At 43.0% G+C, this 22876-nt stretch overlaps 1 protein-coding gene across 1 annotated transcript in view; it reads right to left on the reverse strand.

Annotated features, from left to right (window-relative positions):
- The window catches only part of LOC311148665 (uncharacterized protein), a gene marked incomplete at its 5' end in the record, with an annotated part of 169361 nt that overhangs the window by 66116 nt on the left and 80369 nt on the right, over positions 1 to 22876 (reverse strand). The window contains 3 exons of the mRNA XM_084185648.1: positions 773 to 826; positions 976 to 1029; positions 1899 to 1952. Coding sequence (XP_084041774.1) covers positions 773 to 826; positions 976 to 1029; positions 1899 to 1952 — 162 coding nt within the window. The remainder of the gene's footprint in view (positions 1 to 772; positions 827 to 975; positions 1030 to 1898; positions 1953 to 22876) is intronic.

A 22876-nucleotide genomic window follows, 5' to 3' on the forward strand; every position in this document is an offset into this window, starting at 1 on the left:
ATAATCTCCCTGACCTGGCGGCAGTCAAGCAATTGCATTCCGCCAAGAGTCATTCACAATCTAGTCAGGTTGCGGCTGCAACTAGACCTCGTTTCAAAGGGATGAATAAATAATCGTATTTGTATGCCTAGCAATCACGAATGCACATTGTTTGAAGCAGACTTTTATGAATCTCAGTCACAAATGGTGAACAAAATGGCAGTATTATGATTGTTTCGAGATTTTAGTTCTGCGTGCTCTGGGCATCACTGACTCAAATGAACGAAATATTTGTTATTTTGACTGAACGAGTTGAAAAGATAATATTCAGTAAAAAGAGCCGAACTTCCCGTCACTACACGATTGCTGAAATCGCTACTGTCCCCTTTAATTTGTCTCTTAGGCTGGGCTCCGTCACTCAGAGGGAGAGTAAATCTATTATTTGTCTGGATAGGCCAGAAAATGTGACACGTCACTCCTTATTCAAATATGGGATGTGAAACCTGACACTTCAAGTCAGCTCCGCTTACAGAGTGGTAGCGGAAAGCAGACAGATGGGGCTTTCTGGCACTATAAGGCACTTGACCCTGCGACGTTCACAGAATGCTTTGTACACCAAATTGTCCATCAGAAAAGGTCAAGATTCGCTCAAAGTCCCCTAAATAAGAGACTTAACATCTAAGAAGCTGTAGTCTCTGAACAGTAGTAAGACTGATGTGTCTTGGATGTGTCTGGTTATCATTTTGTTTTGTGGGGTTTAAAGCCACAATCAGTAATTCTGTAGAACACTGACCTTTATCCCAAGTTCTCCAACTGGACCCGGCTCCCCTTCTCCGCCAGGAGCGCCCTGTGTGGAAAAGAGAAGTGGATTAAGACAAAAGTGTGTGTGCGCAAGTGTGAAAATGAGTTAGAGAGTGTGTCCAGATGTATAGTGAAATTCATTGTGAAACTACAACATAATTATGAGATCCAGTCTTGAAATTAAATAACAGCTACCTCAGGTCCTTGCTCTCCGTCAGGTCCTGCATCCCCCGTGGGTCCTTTGGGCCCCTAGAGGAGAGAATCATCCAATCAGTGGTCTCAGGGGTTACTGTGGTATCATGTGATGTGGCGGATCATGGCTTGATTGTGTGTAATGCAAAAACTGAACATAACATAAACCATGGCTATGGGGGTTATTGAAATAACTTAGTCAAATAAATTGTATTTGTTGTTTGACATTCTTGATGTTCTCGAGGGGTCCACTGTTTTCCATGAAATATAAGAATTTGGGGACTTATTCTTGAGAGGGCTAATATGGGGGTAAAGTGTGTGTTCTTGTGCGCGCACATATGCGTGTTTCCTTCCCTTTGTGTGTGTGTGTGTGTGTGTGTGTGTGTGTGTGTGTGTATGTGTGTCTCTGTGTGTGTGTGTGTGAGCACATGCATAGTCAGTATCAAAGGCTGGAAATTTTTTATCACACACACATCCCATCAGCCACATAAAAATCACCCCGCTCCTCACTGATTGTGTTTTACAGAGCCCTGGAACAGCTGATTAAGGGGGGTTGAGTTATACCAGAGCTGATTAAATGTTTAGACTGGGTGAAATAAAACATTTAGAGTGATGACCTGACGTTGTTTACCCTAACAGGATATGCCTCAGGAGGAAGATAGGCTTAATCGTTTTACTAATGAATGTCCACTTTACAATGATAGTCAGACATTATTTTCGCACAGAACAATCACAGTCACAGTGTGTCATAGGTAAGACAGAGTTTTCCCTTATCAAGTTGTAAAGGAGGTCAGGTTTATTCCTTCCAGTGTGCAAGCAGCCACTGTGTTTAGGGGTCTAGGCAGGGTTACTGTAAAGCGCTTTGTGACAACTGTTCAATTTATTGCTTGGTTGATTGATTGATTGACTGATTGATTGATACTCACTGGTTCACCATGAGCTCCCTTCTCTCCACTGCTGCCAGGGATCCCAGCTTTCCCCTGAGAGAGACAGAGGTCACCAACATACAGTACCATTACAGGCTGAACTTACAGGCTGAACCAGATATAGAGCCTACCAGAGAGACTATCGATGGATTTGATCAGACTAGAGAAACAAACATAAAACCAGTAAGTCATGCAGAAAAAACAGTATCCTTGGGGGAAAAAAATCATATACTATTCCAGGAATGGAGAAGTCCCCTTTGAGAAGTTGGGAAGGGACAAGCCAATAAACTTGACTCTTGAACCTGATCCATAGCATCCTGAAAACAAACACTGGGGAAGCAGTTTCTGTTACAACTGGGGAATGAAGCTATTGATTGTGCCTTTCAGTGGTGTATCAATGGTATAAAGTGTATCAAAAGTGTATCAAAGGTATTAAATCTGATCTGAAATATTATGGTGCTTAATTCATCTATGATCAGTTTGATATTCTACACACATCCTCTGGGCATTGTGGTTACAAAGTTACACGATGTTAGAGACAATATATACAGAGTTTAGCCATCTCAGTGTCTGTGTCATACTCCTTTGTCCTGAAATAAATTCCACATAATTCAGAACAACAGAGTTACAAATTCCACTTACACTTAGTATACAAGTTCAAAGTCATGATGTCAAAGTTGGACATAACTATCTCTGTAGTACTGTAACTCTTTCACATGAGGTGCCCTCACAGTAAGGGACCTCTAAGTGTTCTCCTATTTACAACCCCTGTTGTAACGGTAAGTGTAAAGCATTGCTAAAAGTCACATAATAACATAATGACCAAATGAAATATGTCTGTACAACAGCACAAAACAAAGAGAGAAAAAAAAAACGGGAATGTTAATTTTCAGAACTCTTACAAAGGCCCGGAGAGAGAGAGAGTGCTGAAAACATAGTAAATCAAAAAAATGTTTTATTGAAACTGTAAATCAAAGCTTTGTGTGCACAAATGTTTCCAAAATGTGTCAGAGAGGACTGAAAAGAACATCCAAAAAGTTCTAAGCATGGTGGACGTTAAGAAAGCCGTTCATCAATGTCACTATCATAAAGTGCATGCAATCATCCTCTAATTCATAAATATTTTATTCAACCGCAGCTTAGTTTTAATGAAGATTGATAGGGAGATATATGCTGTATGAGAGAGCAGATGACTTCAGTACCACACTTGCAGTCTCACTGTCCCTCAAATATGTATTTCGCAACACTGAACACAAGATGGCACTGTGGCTCTAGAGGTCACTTGGGAGAAGCTAGAGCTCCTCTCCAGTGCCTGTCAGATCTACGTTTACTTTAATAGTTTCCTGACGGCAGTAGACATTCTGTTAGATACTGGAGTAAACATACTGTTGGATGGAAAATCTTTCCTTGTAGTTTTAAAGACTAGAGGCTCTCTGTTGTAAGAGCATCAAACTCTGCTCAACGGAACCCACACCCCAATCTAAAACCCCACTCTTCTGTACATCAATGTACATTAAAGATGATTCATGGGGATAGGGACTTCTTGGGCTCACCATGTCATAAGAGTGGGGATTTCCAGTTGCATTATAGTGTGTTTTTTTCCCCCTGACACACACAAACTGATCTGTGCGCATAGACCTCGCTGTATACAAATCATGGCATTTAGACACTGAGCAGGACAGGTCGCTGCTAGTGTGTGTGTGTGTGTGTGTGTGTGTGTGTGTGTGTGTGTGTGTGTGTGTGTGTGTGTGTGTGTGTGTGTGAGTGTGTGTGTGTGTGTGTGTGTGTGTGTGTGTGTGTGTGTGTGTGTGTGTGTGTGTGTGTGTGTGTGTGTGTGTGTGTGTGTGAGAGTGTGTGTGTGTGTGTGTGTGTGTGTGTGTGTGTGTGTGTGTGTGAGTAGCCTATGCATGCCTGTGTATGTGTGCAGCGGCACATCAGTTAAAAACAATTACAAACTGATCTGTGCGCATAGACCTCGCTGTATACAAATCATGGCATTTAGACACTGAGCAGGACAGGTCGCTGCTAGTGTGTGTGTGTGTGTGTGTGTGTGTGTGTGTGTGTGTGTGTGTGTGTGTGTGTGTGTGTGTGTGTGTGTGTGTGTGTGTGTGTGTGTGTGTGTGTGTGTGTGTGTGTGTGTGTGTGTGTGTGTGTGTGTGTGTGTGTGTGTGTGTGTGTGTGTGTGTGAGAGTGTGTGTGTGTGTGTGTGTGTGTGTGTGTGTGTGTGTGTGTGTGTGTGTGTGAGTAGCCTATGCATGCCTGTGTATGTGTGCAGCGGCACATCAGTTAAAAACAATTACAAACATCGCTTGTCAAGTCGTATACCAAGGCGTGACTTAAGAGAGCCTCAAACTAAATGAACAGGCCAAGCATCTTTAAATGGATCCAAGAGTCATTGAGCATTCAGCAGGCTCTATCCGGCATCCCTAATTAAGAATCATCATCTCTGGCCACACAGAGATAAAGAAAGATACAGAGATAAATGTGTGTGTACTGGGCTGACAGCAGCCAACACTAAGATGTATGTGCAGCTCACTGTTAATAAGAAGTACACTTTGGTATGCGTGTTTCTTTAATTAATTTCCCTTCAGTAGGGAACCGCTTTATAGTTCAGTGGTTATATCACAGCTCTGTAATCCATCATTAACTAAGTACAAAAGCAGATCTTTCCCCTCGTAGCAATTAAAACCTCCCAGTCTCAGTTTAACGCCACCAGGGACACATGAGAGTAGAAGCACACACCAGCCAGACAGACCACAAGGTCAGGGCACTATGGAACAGTCTTTCACATGAGCCCACACGAACACACACACGCACACTGAATTTATCCCTCTGACTCTCGGTTGTTTAAATGGATCAAATTCCTCTTTTATAGACACCTTGTTGTTTTAGTGCACCTTTTAATAGGAGCATATATTACAGGTAGAAAGCTGTAGTGGAAATTCTTTATAGGGCCAGGACTTTTATTATGTCTCATGTAGCTGTGGTGTTGTTGTTCACAGTGGTAGGTATCTTAACCTTATAGCAAGCAAACCCTTCAATCAAACCTGTCAAAGGAAATGGAGATACTTTAGGTCAATGTAATGCAAGGTACTCACAGGTTTCCCTGGTAGGCCTTTCTCCCCTGGACCGCCAGCTTTACCCTGCAAGAGGAAAAGGTATGGAATAGATGGGTCAGGGACGATAATTGCATGATGAGTGTACGAGTACCATCCCTAGTGGTCTAAATGCACCTGTTCGTATTATGTAAGTCTTATGTATATCTTCCTTTGTCCATGATATCCACAACTTAGTGGAGGTACTATAGTTCACCTATAAACATTACTGCTCCTAACTGAACGGTCCTCTGTTAAAGAAATGCCACTGAAGATATCAAAGCTAGATTAGAAGAGATACTTTATTGTCCAATTTTCAACAGAAATGTATCATTTTGTGGTCATAATACTAGGACATAGGACATCAAAGCCAGAGATTACACTGGTCTGTTATGTTAGGAACCATTACGCTCATCTAGATTCATCCAAATACTGAATGATAAGCACCTACAGCAGTCCACTCACTGTAATGTTCCTCCCTTGACTCACCATCCAAACAATGGGTCTGCTGCTTTAACCAATGGCTCTACCCAATATACAGGTTGTGTTTTAATGAAATCCCCCAACCTAAATGGAGACAATGACACTAGCAAATATAAAGCCAGGGGGCAGGTGTTTCATGTTTTTCATCCCCGAAAAAAGAGAACCAGATTGATTACAGTCAAAATGTAAGTCGCTCTGGATAAGAGCATCTGGTAAATGACTTAAATGTAAATGTAAAATACAGAGCAGGGCTATATTTCCTCCTGCATGCTGCAGGTCTTTAGCTCAGGTTTTGTCATTGTTAGCTGGAAGAGATTGTTTATTTGACTATAACTTAATACAGCCTTCAGAAGAATGGCACACTCCGCAAATAAGTCTAACAATCACCCATACAGATCTTAACGGCACTTTAAACCTCAGCTTATAGTGTCCCAAGGGTAACATTTTCATTCAAATGGAGGAATAACATATGTTTAATATATTGGGGGAGTTTCCCCCCCCCACCCCCCATAGCTCCTACACAAAGGCATTAAAGGAAAGGTTCACCCATTTTGAGTGTTATATTGTTTATGTGCATCTGAGTGATGTTCTATCGATTCCCTGGGTCATTTAATGTTTTTACGTGTATCTGCGTTATTGGCGTTCAAGCAGGCAGAAATCCGGTGGGTATGATGTAGCACCGTGATAAAGTCGCTTTCACTACAAGTTAATAGAAAAACGACTTTTAGATCACGAAAAAGTATATTATACATGTCAGATTTCAATACTAGCCAATGTCATAACTCAGGAGGATGTCTTCTCTCGAATGAGCCATTGATCATATTTTTGCGATATTCCTAACTCGAGAAATGTGTAGTTTAACCGAGGGTCTAGCACATTTTTCCTATTGGTATGCCTCTTTACTCCAGTGTGCATTTCATGGTGACGTTGCCAGATATATTATAGAAAGGAGATAGGAATACATGAATGAAGGAATGTATAACGCCCCACCTAGCAGACTGTCAACCAATTGTGTTCACGTTGTCATGCTGTGTCACGTGGTTGCTAAAGTAAGCGTTACGCAATCCCTTCTCAAAGTCAGTGTATATTTCGAGAAATGTTATTTTTTTTCCCAAAGCTATACGTTACTACAGATAGCAAGTTAATTGTCTTGGAAAATATTTGTCATGTTTTACTTCTTGTTAACGCAATTCGCGTGCTAATGTTGGGTTTTTGAGCTAACGCCCAATAGACTCCCATTCACTCCTTGAAGGAGAGCGCTCATTGTCCCAGAATCGCCCATAATGCACCACGCAGATCATTGAGGTAGCATGGGCAACGTTACCCATCTCCTCAAAAGTATATCTGCTTTTGCGAATGTCAGACTCCAATCTGTGAGGCACATCGATATGCAGGTTGAACATGGTGAGATTGTAGACTCCTAAATTGATAGTGTTTAAGTGATTTCACAGCTAACTAGCTACATTACATGTTGATATTGTCTTTGGGTATTATTGTGTGTAGCTAAGTTTGCTAACTAGCTAGCTAGCCAGCCCATAGAGCTGTGGATTTTGTAGTGGACTTAAGCTGCAACAGATTTCCACGATTTTCCATGTTGCTACCAACCTTATTATAACGCCAAAATGAAACATTTGTTCACAAAAAAAATAGTTGTTTAATGTTATTTAACTGTAATTTAAAGGAATGAGTGGTTTTGGGTGGATTTCTCCTTTAACAGTGGGATCTGTTCTGTAGAATGAATTCAGGAGTAGGGTTGACAGGACATAACCCTGCCTCATTCTGGCCTGTCATTGTTCAGGTAAACCAGAAATCACTTGCTGTTGAGATTCAATTATTTTTAGTGGTCTCCTGGAGCCTTTGTAGCCTGGCCGGTAGGAGTGTTGGGCCAGTAACCGAAAGGTTGCTGAATCGAATCCCTGAGCTGACAAGGTAAAAATCTGAGCAAGGCATTGTTCCCCGGCCACCGATGACGTGGATGTCGATTAAGGCAGTCCCCCGCACATCTTTGATTCAGAGGGGTTGGGTTAAATGCGGAAGACACATTTCAGTTGAATGCATTCAGTTTTACAACTGACTAGGTATCCCCCTTTCCCTTTCCCATGTGCACTCTAGTCAGTATAAGGACAGAGGCATGTGCAGAAACACGCTCAGTGATACACAGGAACACACACATACACAATTCTGATGTTAAATAAAAAGCAGACATGTTCTTGAGGCCTGTGCTAGTTGTGGGGACAGGAAAGTCTGTGGTAGAAAGTAAACACTTCACTCCTTCAAGTCAGACAGGTGATCCCAAAAAGAATGCAGAGTACTCACACTGAACCCAGGCTCCCCTTTCTTTCCACCTTCACCCTGCTCTCCCTGCAAAGGAGAGAAAGAGCGATAGAAAGAGACGTCTCAGTGAGGCAGCAATAAGATACTTTTAATCAGGTCAAAGTGCACAGAAAAAGGGTTTTCAGCTAGGTTAAATGAGGATATACATTATATTATTCTTCGGAGGGTGAGAAGATGTTTAAAAGAATGTTTACCTTGGTGCCCTCAGGCCCTGGTTCCCCAAGTGGACCCTCTGCACCCCTTGGCCCCTATGACACAGAAACACAGCTGCTTAGCCATCTGTGTGTGTGTGTGTATGTGTGTGTGTGTCTGGGCCTCTATGACACAAACAGCTTGGCCCTCTCTGTAACCAACTCTGTTTAAAAACCACTCAGCCATCACATCACACAACGGCACTCGTAAATACAGTCAACGCACCTACACACACTCACAACTACTTAGTAGTGTACAATATGGGATATGGCTTTAACCAAAACATCTAGAATGTCTCAATAAAATAATGGGATGGAGGCAAGAGCAAAGGGAGTATCAAACACATAGGGGCATTGGTGTTGAGAGCAGCATATGGGAGCACTGTAGTGTGCAGGCCTTTTTTTTGTCTTCAAACACAAGGATTTCCATAGAGACAGACAGACACAAACAAAAACAGATGGACCACTTAAAATCAACAACCTGGGAGTAATCAGCTTCTTCTCTGTCTGTCTACCTGGGAGGTTACCTGCTTAACTGACCCCCCCCAAGCACCAATCCCTCTCTGCAGACCCAGATAGAGGATGGAGATCTGTAAATAAGACCCCTCCTCACTGCTTTGATACTGTGCTCTTCCTGTCCTGTCTGATTGGCCTGTTGTGTCTACTCCTCTTTGTCACTCCCTGAGGTTTTAACATTCCTCTCCTGCCTCCCAGGTAGGGATTTCCAGCAACTCAATCTATCGCTCTCTCTCTGCCCCTTTCCCGTGCTCTCTGCCCCTTAATTTATCTCTTTCTCCTCCCAACCCCATCCCTCTCTCTGTCCTTAATACTTACACATAAAAAGCAAAGTCCTAGACCCTCACAGGCCACATTCAGTCTTAAGAAGTGCTTGTATTTTGGAGGAGGAAACGTCTGCACTGCTAATTGACTGACCATCCGTCTGAGTGTGTGCTTTACTGGGCTGTGCTGTTCTATCTGATTGTAGTGGACTCTGCTAAGCTACATACTACATTTACCTTGGTTCAGGCCAAAGATACAGCGGGAGAATAAGTCAAACACAGTCAAAATAGTGTTTACTTACTCATAAAACTATTCAAAACAGCTACAATGCCTTGCAAAAGTATTCATACCCCATGACGTTTTCCCTATTTTGTTGCATTACAACCTGTAATTTAGATGGTTTTATTTGGATTTCATGTAATAGACATACTCAAAATAGTCCAAATTGGTGAAGTGAAATTAAAAAAATAACTTGTTTCAAAAAATCTAAAAAATAAATAATGGAAAAGTGCTGCGTGCATATGTATTCACCCCCTTTGCTATGAAGCCCCTAAATAAGATCTGGTGCAAACAATTACCTTCAGAAGTCACATAATTAGTTAAATAAAGTCCACCTGTGTGCAATCTAAGTGTCACATGATCTGTAAAATGATCTCAGTATAAATACATCTAGTTCTGAAAGGCCTCAGAGTCTGCAACACCACTAAGCAAGGGGCACCACCAAGCAAGCGGCACCATGAAGACCAAGGAGCTCTCCAAACAGGTCAGGGACAAAGTTGTGGAGAAGTACAGATCAGGGTTGGGTTATAAAAAAATATCAGAAACTTTGAACATCCCACGGAGCACCATTAAATCCATTATGAAAAAATTTAAAGAATATGGCACCACAACAAACCTGCCAAGAGAGGGCCGCCCACCAAAACTCATGGCCCAGACAAGGAGGACATTAATCAGAGAGGCAACAGAGAGACCAAAGATAACCCTGAAGGAGCTGCAAAGCTCTGCAGTGGAGATTGGAGTATCTGTCCATAGGACCACTTTAAGCCGTACACTCCACAGAGCTTGGCTTTACGGATGAGTGGGCAGAAAAAAGCCATTGCTTAAAGAAAAAAATAAGCAAACACATTTGGTCTTCGCCAAAATCCATGTGGGAGACTCCCCAAACATATGGAAGAAGGTACTCTGGTCAGATGAGTTAAAATTGAGCTTTTTGGCCATCAAGGAAAACGCTTTGTCTGGCGCAAACCCAACACCTCTCATCACCCCGAGAACACCATCCCCACAGTGAAGCATGGTGGTGGCAGCATCATGCTGTGGGGATGTTTTTCATCAGCAGGGACTGGGAAACTGGTCAGAATTGAAGGAATGATGGATGGCGCTAAATACAGGGAAATTCTTGAGGGAAACCTGTTTCAGTCTTCCAGAGATTTGAGACTGGGACGGAGGTTCACCTTCCAGCAGGACAATGACCCTAAGCATACTGCTAAAGTGACACTTGAGTGGTTTAAGGGGAAACATTTAAGTGTCTTGGAATGGCCTAGTCAAAGCCCAGACCTCAATCCAATTGAGAATATGTGGTATGACTTAAAGATTGCTGTACACCATCGGAACCCATCCAACTTGAAGGAGCTGGAGCAGTTTTGCCTTGAAGAATGGGCAAAACTCCCAGTGGCTAGATATGCCAAGCTTATAGAGACATACCCCAAGAGACTTGCAGCTGTAATTGCTGCAAAAGATGGCTCTACAAAGTATTGACTTTGTGGGGGGTGAATAGTTATGGATGCTCAAGTTTACTGTTTTTTTGTCTCATTTCTTGTTTGTTTCACAATAAAAAATATTTTGCATCTTCAAGGTGGTAGGCATGTTGTGTACAGTTGAAGTTGGAAGTTTACATACACCTTTTCCAAATGCATTTAAACTCAGTTTTTCACAATTCCTGACATTTAATCCTGGTAAAAAGTCCCTGTTTTAGGTCAGTTAGGATCACCACTTTATTTTAAGAATGTGAAATGTCTGAATAATAGTAGAGAGAATGATTTATTTCAGCTTTTATTTCTTTCATCACAGTGGGTCAGAAGTTTACATACACTCAATTAGTATTTGGTAGCATTGCCTTTAAATTGTTTAACTTGGGTCAAACATTTCAGGTAGCCTTCCACTAGTTTCCCACAATAAGTTGGGTAAATGTTGGCCCATTCCTCCTGACAGAGCTGGTGTAACTGAGTCAGGTTTGTAGGCCTCCTTGCTCGCACAGGATTTTTCAGTTCTACCCACACATTTTCCATAGGATTGAATACTTATTTCCCTCATTAAAATGCAAATCAATGTATAACATTTTTGACATGCGTTTTTCAGGATTTTTTTGTTGTTATTCTGTCCCTCACTGTTCAAATAAACCTACCATTAAAATTATAGGCTGATCATGTCTTTGTCAGTGGGCAAACGTACAAAATCAGCAGGGGATCAATTTTTTTTCCCCTCACTGTATACAGGTAACTGCCAAAATAAAGGAAATGAGGGATACAGGGCATAAGCGACATAAGCGGTCGCTCAGGGCCCCCGGCCGCTAAAGGCCCCCGGAACAGTTTTTTAGAAACTCAGTCGGGGTCTCAACTTACTGTTGAGAGTCAGAATAGTAGAATACACAAGGTGCAGTTTCTAAATGTTTTGTGACTACTGACAGTCAGTTATTTAGCCCCTGTCAGCTACAATTGTTTAGATTGGTAAATTAATCTAGCCAGCTATCTAAACTTGTAGTAATCATGGGCAAATTACCGACCGGGCATGAAGGGCACGTGCCCAGGGGCCCTGATCTCCAGGGGGCTCCCATTGATTTTGTTAGTCACTCTCACTCGGATGTCATATTAACATGGCATAAGTCATGGCAAAATGTGTAGAATTTCAGGAAATTAGCTTTAAAATGGCACATTTCTCTCTCTGCCCCATGGTAAAATGAGTAGAATTGCATGAAATAAATTATACAATTTTAACATTTTCTCTACGCTCCATGGCAAAATGTGTAGAAATGCAGCAAGAGGGGCTGCACATAAAATGTTGGGTGGCCCCCCAACCAAATCTTGCTTATGGCCCTCAAAAGGCTTGGGCCGGCCCTGGACGGATACAGAATTTCAAAGCAGGTGCTTCCACACAAGTGTGGTTCCTGAGTTAATTAAGCAATTACCTGCCTAGTTGCCCATTATTTTGGCTACCATGGCTAGAAGAAGAGATCTCAGTGACTCTGAAAGAGAGGTCTCAGAGGAGCATAGGGGGGTTAAAGGGTTGTGTGTGTGTTTGTGTGTGTGTGTGTGTGTGTGTGTGTGATTGTCTCAGTCATCAGATCTCAATCCAATTTAACACTTATGGGAGATTCTGAAGCTGGGCCTGAGACAGCGCTTTCCACCACCATCAACAAAACACAAAATTATGGAATTTCTCGTGGAAGAATGGTGCCGTATCCCTCAAATAGCGTTGCAGACATTTGTAGAATCTATGCCAAGGCGCATTGAAGCCCTTCTGGCGGCTCGTGGTGGCCCAACGCCCTATTAAGATACAATGTTGGTGGTTCCTTTATTTTGGCAGTTACCTATAGTTACTACTGGGTCATATCAAATTTTTGACTGCAAGTAATATCTCGTATAGTTATGTAAGATCATCAAATGGAGCAATACAAATGTAATTCCTAGGCCAAGCGTGCCAGCTTCCCAGACTTAATTGCTCTTGGGGATAATAAATCAGAAAGAAAGAGATAAGAGGGGTGAAAGTAACATATTGCTGTTGGTGTTTCCTTTATTTTAGCAGTTACCTGTAGTCTAGGAACATACAGAGATCATCTGTATGTTCCTAGCTTGTACTTATACTACTGGGTCATATACTATTCCTAGAATGCACTTTCTCTTTCTCCGACTGTACACTGTGACATAATGCATTGTAAACGTAACAAAAGGAATACGATTCTTCCTGATCTAGACCAAGTTCAAGTCTGCCACATTTTCTCACCCAGCCTTAATTTCTTTATACAGTGGGGGGGAAAAGTATTTAGTCAGCCACCAATTGTGCAAGTTCTCCCACTTAAAAAGATGAGAGAGGACTGTAATTTACATCATAGGTACACGTCAACTATGACAGACAAATTGAGAGAAGAAAAATCCAGAAAATCACATTGTATGATTTCTTATGAATTTATTTGCAAATTATGGTGGAAAATAAGTATTTGGTCACCTACAAACAAGCAAGATTTCTGGCTCTCACAGACCTGTAACTTCTTCTTTAAGAGGCTCCTCTGTCCTCCACTCGTTACCTGTATTAATGGCACCTGTTTGAACTTGTTATCAGTATAAAAGACACCTGTCCACAACCTCAAACAGTCACACTCCAAACTCCACTATGGCCAAGACCAAAGAGCTGTCAAAGGACACCAGAAACAAAATTGTAGACCTACACCAGGCTTGGAAGACTGAATCTGCAATAGGTAAGCAGCTTGGTTTGAAGAAATTAACTGTGGGAGCAATTATTAGGAAATGAAAGACATACAAGACCACTGATAATCTCCCTCGATCTGGGGCTCCACGCAAGATCTCACCCCGTGGGGTCAAAATGATCACAAGAACGGTGAGCAAAAATCCCAGAACCACACGGGGGGACCTAGTGAATGACCTGCAGAGAGCTGGGACCAAAGTAACAAAGCCTACCATCAGTAACACACTACGCCGCCAGGGACTCAAATACTGCAGTGCCAGACGTGTCCCCCTGCTTAAGCCAGTACATGTCCAGGCCCGTCTGAAGTTTGCTAGAGTGCATTTGGATGATCCAGAAGAGGATTGGGAGAATGTCATATGGTCAGATGAAACCAAAATAGAACTTTTTGGTAAAAACTCAACTTGTCGTGTTTGGAGGACAAAGAATGCTGAGTTGCATCCAAAGAACACCATACCTACTGTGAAGCATGGGGGTCGAAACATCATGCTTTGGGGCTGTTTTTCTGCAAAGGGACCAGGACGACTGATCCGTGTAAAGGAAAGAATGAATGGGGCCATGTATTGTGAGATTTTGAGTGAAAACCTCCTTCCATCAGCAAGGGCATTGAAGATGAAACGTGGCTGGGTCTTTCAGCATGACAATGATCCCAAACACACCGCCCGGGCAACAAAGGAGTGGCTTCGTAAGAAGCATTTCAAGGTCCTGGAGTGGCCTAGCCAGTCTCCAGATCTCAACCCCATAGAAAATCTTTGGAGGGAGTTGAAAGTCCGTGTTGCCCAGCGACAGCCCCAAAACATCACTGCTCTAGAGGAGATCTGCATGGGGGAATGGGCCAAAATACCAGCAACAGTGTGTGAAAACCTTGTGAAGACTTACAGAAAACGTTTGACCTGTGTCATTGCCAAGAAAGGGTATATAACAAAGTATTGATAAACTTTTGTTATTGACCAAATACTTATTTTCCACCATAATTTGCAAATAAATTCATTAAAAATACTACAATGTGATTTTCTGGATTTTTTTACTCTCAATTTGTCTGTCATAGTTGACGTGTACCTATGATGAAAATTACAGGCCTCTCTCATCTTTTTAATTGGGAGAACCTGCACAATTGGTGGCTGACAATGCTATTCATTGACTACAGCTCAGCATTCAACACCATAGTGCCCTCGAAGCTCATCACTAAGCTAAGGATCCTGGGACTAAACACCTCCCTATGCAACTGGATCCTGGACTTCCTGACGGGCCGCCCCCAGGTGGTAAGGGTAGGTAACAACACATCTGCCACACTGATCCTCAACACGGGGCCCCTCAGGGGTGCGTGCTCAGTCCCCTCCTGTACTCTCTGTTCACCCATGACTGCATGGCCAGGCACGACTCCAACACCATCATTAAGTTTGCCGACGACACAACAGTGGTAGGCCTGATCACCGACAACGAGGAGACAGCCTATAGGGAGGAGGTCAGAGACCTGGCCGTGTGGTGCCAGGACAACAACCTCTCCCTCAACGTGACCAAGACAAAGGAGATGATTGTGGACTACAGGAAAAAAAAGAGGACTGAGCACGCCCCCATTCTCATCGACGGGGCTGTAGTGGAACAGGTTGAGAGCTTCAAGTTCCTTGGTGTCCACATCACCAACGAACTATCATGGTCCAAACACACCAAGACAGTCGTGAAGAGGGCACGACAAAGCCTATTCCCCCTCAGGAGACTGAAAAGATTTGGCATGGGTCCTCAGATCCTCAAAAAATTATACAGCTGCACCATCGAGAGCATCCTGACTGGTTGCATCACCGCCTGGTATGGCAACTGCTTGGCCTCCGACCGCAAGGCACTACAGAGGGTAGTGCGTACGGCCCAGTACATCACTGGGGCAAAGCTTCCTGCCATCCAGGACCTCTATACCAGGCGGTGTCAGAGGAAGGCCCTCAAAATTGTCAAAGACTCCAGCCACCCTAGTCATAGACTGTTCTCTCTGCTACCGCACGGCAAGCGGTACCGGAGTGCCAAGTCTAGGTCCAAAAGACTTCTCAACAGCTTCTACCCCCAAGCCATAAGACTCCTGAACAGCTAATCATGGCTACCCGGACTATTTGCACTGCCCCCCCACCCCATCCTTTTACGCTGCTGCTACTCTGTTAATTATTTATGCATAGTCACTTTAACTCTACCCACATGTATATATTACTTCAACTACCTCAACTAGCCGGTGCCCCCGCACATTGACTCTGCACTAGTAACCCCCTGTATATACAGTGGGGCAAAAAAGTATTTAGTCAGCCACCAATTGTGCAAGTTCTCCCACTTAAAAAGATGAGAGAGGCCTGTAATTTTCATCATAGGTACACGTCAACTATGACAGACAAAATGAGGAAAAAAAATCCAGAAAATCACATTGTAGGATTTTTAATGAATTTATTTGCAAATTATGGTGGAAAATAAGTATTTGGTCAATAACAAAAGTTTCTCAATACTTTGTTATATACCCTTTGTTGGCAATGACACAGGTCAAACGTTTTCTGTAAGTCTTCACAAAGTTTTCACACACTGTTGCTGGTATTTTGGCCCATTCCTCCATGCAGATCTCCTCTAGAGCAGTGATGTTTTGGGGCTGTCGCTGGGCAACACAGACTTTCAACTCCCTCCAAAGATTTTCTATGGGGTTGAGATCTGGAGACTGGCTAGGCCACTCCAGGACCTTGAAATGCTTCTTACGAAGCCACTCCTTCATTGCCCGGGCGGTGTGTTTGGGATCATTGTCATGCTGAAAGACCCAGCCACGTTTCATCTTCAATGCCCTTGCTGATGGAAGGAGGTTTTCACTCAAAATCTCACGATACATGGCCCCATTCATTCTTTCCTTTACACGGATCAGTCGACCTGGTCCCTTTGCAGAAAAACAGCCCCAAAGCATGATGTTTCCACCCCCATGCTTCACAGTAGGTATGGTGTTCTTTGTCCTCCAAACACGACGAGTTGAGTTTTTACCAAAAAGTTCTATTTTGGTTTCATCTGACCATATGACATTCTCCCAATCCTCTTCTGGAACATCCAAATGCACTCTAGCAAACTTCAGACGGGCCTGGACATGTACTGGCTTAAGCAGGGGGACACGTCTGGCACAGCAGGATTTGAGTCCCTGGCGTCGTAGTGTGTTACTGATGGTAGGCTTTGTTACTTTGGTCCCAGCTCTCTGCAGGTCATTCACTAGGTCCCCCCGTGTGGTTCTGGGATTTTTTCTCACCGTTCTTGTGATCATTTTGACCCCACGGGGTGAGATCTTGCGTGGAGCCCCAGATCAAGGGAGATTATCAGTGGTCTTGCATGTCTTCCATTTCCTAATAATTGCTCCCACAGTTGATTTCTTCAAACCAAGCTGCTTACCTATTGCAGATTCTGTCTTCCCAGCCTGGTGCAGGTCTACAATTTTGTTTCTGTTGTCCTTTGACAGGTCTTTGGTCTTGGCCATAGTGGAGTTTGGAGTGTGACTGTTTGAGGTTGTGGACAGGTGTCTTTTATACTGATAACAAGTTCAAACAGGTGCCATTAATACAGGTAACGAGTGGAGGACAGAGGAGCCTCTTAAAGAAGAAGTTACAGGTCTGTGAGAGCCAGAAATCTTGCTTGTTTGTAGGTGACCAAATACTTATTTTCCACCATAATTTGCAAATAAATTCATAAAAAATCCTACAATGTGATTTCCTGGAAAAAAAATTCTCAATTTGTCTGTCATAGTTGACGTGTACCTATGATGAAAATTACAGGCCTCTCTCATCTTTTTAAGTGGGAGAACTTGCACAATTGGTGGCTGACTAAATACTTTTTTTTCCCCACTGTATAGCCTCCCTACTGTTATTTTATTTTACTTCTGCTCTTTTTTTTCTCAAAACTTTTTTTGTTGTTGTTTTATTTTTACTTTTTTTGTTTAAAATAAATGCACTGTTGGTTAAGGGCTGTAAGTAAGCATTTCACTGTAATGTCTGCACCTGTTGTATTCGGCGCATGTGACCAATAAAATTTGATTTGATTTTGACTAAATACTTTTTTCCCCCACTGTATCTTAACCCTATTTATGGCCTTCTCTAATGGTTTACCCTCTGAGCTACAGTGGGGAAAAAAAAGTATTAAGTCAGCCACCAATTGTGCAAGTTCTCCCACTTAAAAAGATGAGAGAGGCCTGTAATTTTCATCATAGGTACAAGTCAACTATGACAGACAAAATGAGAAAAAAAATCCAGAAAATCACATTGTAGGATTTTTAATGAATGTATTTGCAAATCATGGTGGGAAATAAGTATTTGGTCAATAACAAAGGTTTCTCAATACTTTGTTATATACCCTTTGTTGGCAATGACACAGGTCAAACGTTTTCTGTAAGTCTTCACAAGGTTTTCACACACTGTTGCTGGTATTTTGGCCCATTCCTCCATGCAGATCTCCTCTAGAGCAGTGATGTTTTGGGGCTGTCGCTGGGCAACACGGACTTTCAACTCCCTCCAAAGATTTTCTATGGGGTTGAGATCTGGAGACTGGCTAGGCCACTCCAGGACCTTGAAATGCTTCTTACGAAGTCACTCCTTCGTTGCCCGGGCGGTGTGTTTGGGATCATTGTCATGCTGAAAGACCCAGCCACGTTTCATCTTCAATGCCCTTGCTGATGGAAGGAGGTTTTCACTCAAAATCTCACGATACATGGCCCCATTCATTCTTTCCTTTACACGGATCAGTCGTCCTGGTCCCTTTGCAGAAAAACAGCCCCAAAGCATGATGTTTCCACCCCCATGCTTCACAGTAGGTATGGTGTTCTTTGGATGCAACTCAGCATTCTTTGTCCTCCAAACACGACGAGTTGAGTTTTTACCAAAAAGTTCTATTTTGGTTTGATCTGACCATATGACATTCTCCCAAACCTCTTCTGGATCATCCAAATGCACTCTAGCAAACTTCAGACGGGCCTGGACATGTACTGGCTTAAGCAGGGGGACACGTCTGGCACTGCAGTATTTGAGTCCCTGGCGGCGTAGTGTGTTACTGATGGTAGGCTTTGTTACTTTGGTCCCAGCTCTCTGCAGGTCATTCACTAGGTCCCCCCGTGTGGTTCTGGGATTTTTGCTCACCGTTCTTGTGATCATTTTGACCCCACGGGGTGAGATCTTGCGTGGAGCCCCAGATCGAGGGAGATTATCAGTGGTCTTGTATGTCTTCCATTTCGTAATAATTGCTCCCACAGTTGATTTCTTCAAACCAAGCTGCTTACCTATTGCAGATTCTGTCTTCCCAGCCTGGTGCAGGTCTACAATTTTGTTTCTGTTGTCCTTTGACAGGTCTTTGGTCTTGGCCATAGTGGAGTTTGGAGTGTGACTGTTTGAGGTTGTGGACAGGTGTCTTTTATACTGATAACAAGTTCAAACAGGTGCCATTAATACAGGTAACGAGTGGAGGACAGAGGAGCCTCTTAAAGAAGAAGTTACAGGTCTGTGAGAGCCAGAAATCTTGCTTGTTTGTAGGTGACCAGATACTTATTTTCCACCATAATTTGCAAATAAATTCATAAAAAATCCTACAATGTGATTTCCTGGAAAAAAAATTCTCAATTTGTCTGTCATAGTTGACGTGTACCTATGATGAAAATTACAGGCCTCTCTCAGCTTTTTAAGTGGGAGAACTTGCACAATTGGTGGCTGACTAAATACTTTTTTTCCCCACTGTACCAACTGTGAGATTGGCCCCGTGGTGGCGTAGACTGGCAACAACCTGAGCTGTTTTGCTGTGTTGCTGTACAGTACTTTAGCCTGTAGTACATGAGAGATAAACACTTGAGTACACAGTCATGTTTATATCAGAACATCTGTTCCCAAAATACCAGCGTGCAATCAAACCATTGCCAACACTACACTTTCCTTATTTACTGTAACGGAACACTCTGGTGTTCTGGTTCTGGAAGTTCTGTAGTGTTCTATATGTAGCCGTGTGTTGTGATTCAGTGGAAAGATCAGATATGTCTATTAGCCATGTCTGTCTATGAAGGGTGATTGAGGATAACTATAGTATGGCTTAACAAAACAAGAAATGCTACCAACCGCATGGCGACACAGGTGTGTTTATAGTAAACACCGACCATACAGTCGATAGGATGTGTATGTGTGTGTGCCATGTGTTTTGAGTGTTTGTGTGAGCAGAGGAACATTTCTGGGAATCATATCCTATGTAGGAGCGTTTTGTACCAAGCAAACATGCTCACATTAGCACAATGTGGGCCCAATGCAGGCTAAAATATTGGCCCCACGTAGGCTTCCCACATTGGGCCAATGCTCCTTTGTTCATCGGCTCCACGTTGGCCCCCAAGGCATTTGCCCAGTGTGGCCAGCACATATTTGGTAAGGGAATCCCTCACTTTGCCTGAAATAAAAAAAATTAAGTCATTTAGCAGACGCTTTTATCCAAAGCAACTTACAGTCATGCGTGCATACATTTTTGTGTATGGGTGGTCCCGGGGCTCGAACCCACTACCTTGGCGTTTCAAGCGCCGTGCTCTACCAGTTGAGCTACAGAGGACCATAATTTCCCAGCAAACATGCCCGCATTGGCACAATGTGGTCCAAATGCTGGCTAAAATATTGGCCCCATTTAGGCTTCCCACATTGAGCAGATGCACCTTATTTAATAGAAATGTATTTATTACAATTTAATTTGATGCATAAATGGCATAATTTCCTAGCCTTAAAGATAATTAGGGAATGTGCTATATTGTATCAGAAAGACAACCAAGTTGTTACATAAACTACATATATTTTTTGGAAACTGTTAACCCTTTACACTCGTGGGAATGGGCCTATATGGAAAGGGCTAAATGGAAATGTTTCTTACAGAAGACATATAACAAGCATATGCATAACTATGGTAGCAATTGAAAAGGAACAGTTTTGAGATTATTAGACCAAAGGTGAGGACAGTTCACCTCACACAAGACTGAATCCAAACATTACACTTTTGATTTTATGTGCTAACGAAATCTGAAAATACTCTGGATACAGAGTATTTGTTCTACCTCGGGTAGGGAGGGTTGCCACTAGCCTATAACTGGTGTCTCCAAGTGGCCACACACCTTTCCAAAGTCTGCACAGTTCCTAAGTAATTTCAAAGCATTTTTATCACTCAAAGAAGACTCTTCAAAGTGTTTTTCTGAGCTCTCCTATCTCTGCTGTTGGAACATAACCTTGCATCCCCGCCATCACAGCATGGGCAATTACTGTTGTTGTTTACGCAATCCCCCAAAACGGTCCATTATAAATCGTAATCTGGGTCAGGTGGGCATCATTTTAAAGCTTGTTCTATTGCCAACATGACTAGAGTTATAAAATACAATATTACAGTGTTACGCTTTCACAATGCAATTCAGGGAAACGGATAATAATTTTGGAAAGCAGTCATGAGTGCATTCAGGTGCAAGTGCCGTGTCGAATTCGCTTCTCAGTCGACAAACATAGGCTCATTCTATTCAGAACAACCTAGGGTATGACGCCATGTCATATTGTAAATGTACATCAAACATAGTGATCGTAAACATTGACACTGTATATGACATTAGTTTTATGATATGGAAATGTGAAGTGCACATTTAATTGGACTCACGGGTGTTTGGCTTGCTTGTATGACATCAAAGCGGTATTTATTATAATCCTCATCTTTCAAAATACATCAAGTCCTCTTAATTTACAGCATTTCCATCATTCTGACAACAAAACATTTGCTAAACCTGCCCAATTAGCGGGAGGGATGGGGCAACTTCTTGTTGCGGGAGGTGCTCATGTTCAGAACAGCTGTCAGTCAAACTCATCCAGCGCTGTGAAGCGCAGAGCCAGAGCTCTGACGTCATGTATAGCGTGTTACTGTACAGCCACTACGTTCCAATTTAGGCGTTTATCAGTGTCCAAATTCAACCCGTATACGCGTACAAGTGCAAAGGGCTACGTTTCTCAAATCTCACATGCACTTATTTAAGTATTTTTAAAGACTTCATCATTGGCAGTGTACAGATCATAACCATTTTTAACATCATATTCAATATATATTTTTATATATATTTTGAGATTTGGCCGTGGAGTCCCTGCAGTACCTACGGGGACCCCCCACTAACCCTAACCCTAGCCCTAGCCCTAACCTTAACCCTTACCCTAACCCTTATTCTAAACCTAACCATAACCCTAACCTTAGAATTTGCTTATCAACAGATACTTTGTTGATAGTATGACCATCTGTAGATCATCTATATGGGACTATCCAAATAAAGTGTGACCGTCCCATGTTGGGCTGCTGTGGGATAGCCTGTGTTGGGCTGGTGTGCAATCGGTGTGGTTTAGCCTGTGTTGGGCTTAGTTTGGGCTGGCCCCTTTTGGGCTGGTGTGGGCTAGCCCGTGTTGGGCTGGTGTGGGATTGGTGTGGGCTAGCTTGTGTTGGGCTAGTGTAGGCTAGCCCGTGTTGGGCTGGTGTGGGCTTGCCCATGCCCACCTTGCCCACCGAATACCCACATGGTGCCAATGTGGTCATATGTTTGCTGGGTATGGAATGGATACATCTTGTTTGTGTGCTTTAGGTGAGACAGGAGAAGGAGACGATGAGAGAGCAGGAAAGACTGAGGGATGGAAAATGAAGTGAGTGCTAGCGGACCACAGTGAAAGAGAGTGCGTGGTGACTGGGCACTCTGAGTCTCTCGTTAGCATGTCCTCTTTACTTCTGTCTGCTGATAGAAATACACATTTGGATGGAACACTGCAAACGACTGGCCATGGCACCGACTGGACTGGCCTCTGGCTGGCACAGGGGCCAGCACAGGGGTGCCAGCCCACATTGGCACGACTGACGGCAGAGGCACTTACTCTACTACCTAGTCACTGATGCAGAGTGCCCAGTCACCTCACATCCTCGACACAGTAGTCTAAACCAGTTTCCCAACCCTGGTCCTCGAGTACCCCCAACACTACACATTTTTATTGTAACCCTGGACAAGCACACCTGATTCAACTGGTCATCTAATCATCAAGCCCTCAATGAGTTGAATGAGGTGTGTTTGTCCAGGGCTACAACAAGAATGTGTACTGTTGGGGGTACTCCAGGACCAGGGTTGGGAAACTTTGGTCTAAACCATCCATCACTTGTGAAAGGATTTACAGTAAATGTAGGAATCTACAAGGGAGACGTCTACAACATCCCACTGTAATAAATCTATACCCACAGACTAGTACAGAAACAGTAATCTGCTGTAGAAGTCACTGCCCACATAGGGTTATAGTATAGTGAAAAGCCCTCAGTCAACTGATGTAGAGTTAACACAGTGAGACAGACAACTCTCTGTAGGATACTGCTGATAGACAGGATATCTTATGCAGTCTCACACAACATAGCATAAGATTCCATTAGCTTTGATCATGTCAAATATGTCAAGTCCATGGTTGCTATGTACAGTACTGTAAGTGTCTTACTCCTTTCGGCCACCAGGTGTCTCACCAGCTCAACATTACGCCTCAGCCCTGTAATCTCTCATTCACTTCTTTACGGTGCACGTAAAACAATTGTCAGCATCTAATAAAGCGATCATAGCCCCAGTGAAGAATAAACA

Source organism: Coregonus lavaretus (genome assembly GCF_964263955.1).
Source record: "Coregonus lavaretus genome assembly, chromosome: 21".
NCBI classification, from domain to species: Eukaryota; Metazoa; Chordata; class Actinopteri; order Salmoniformes; family Salmonidae; genus Coregonus; species Coregonus lavaretus.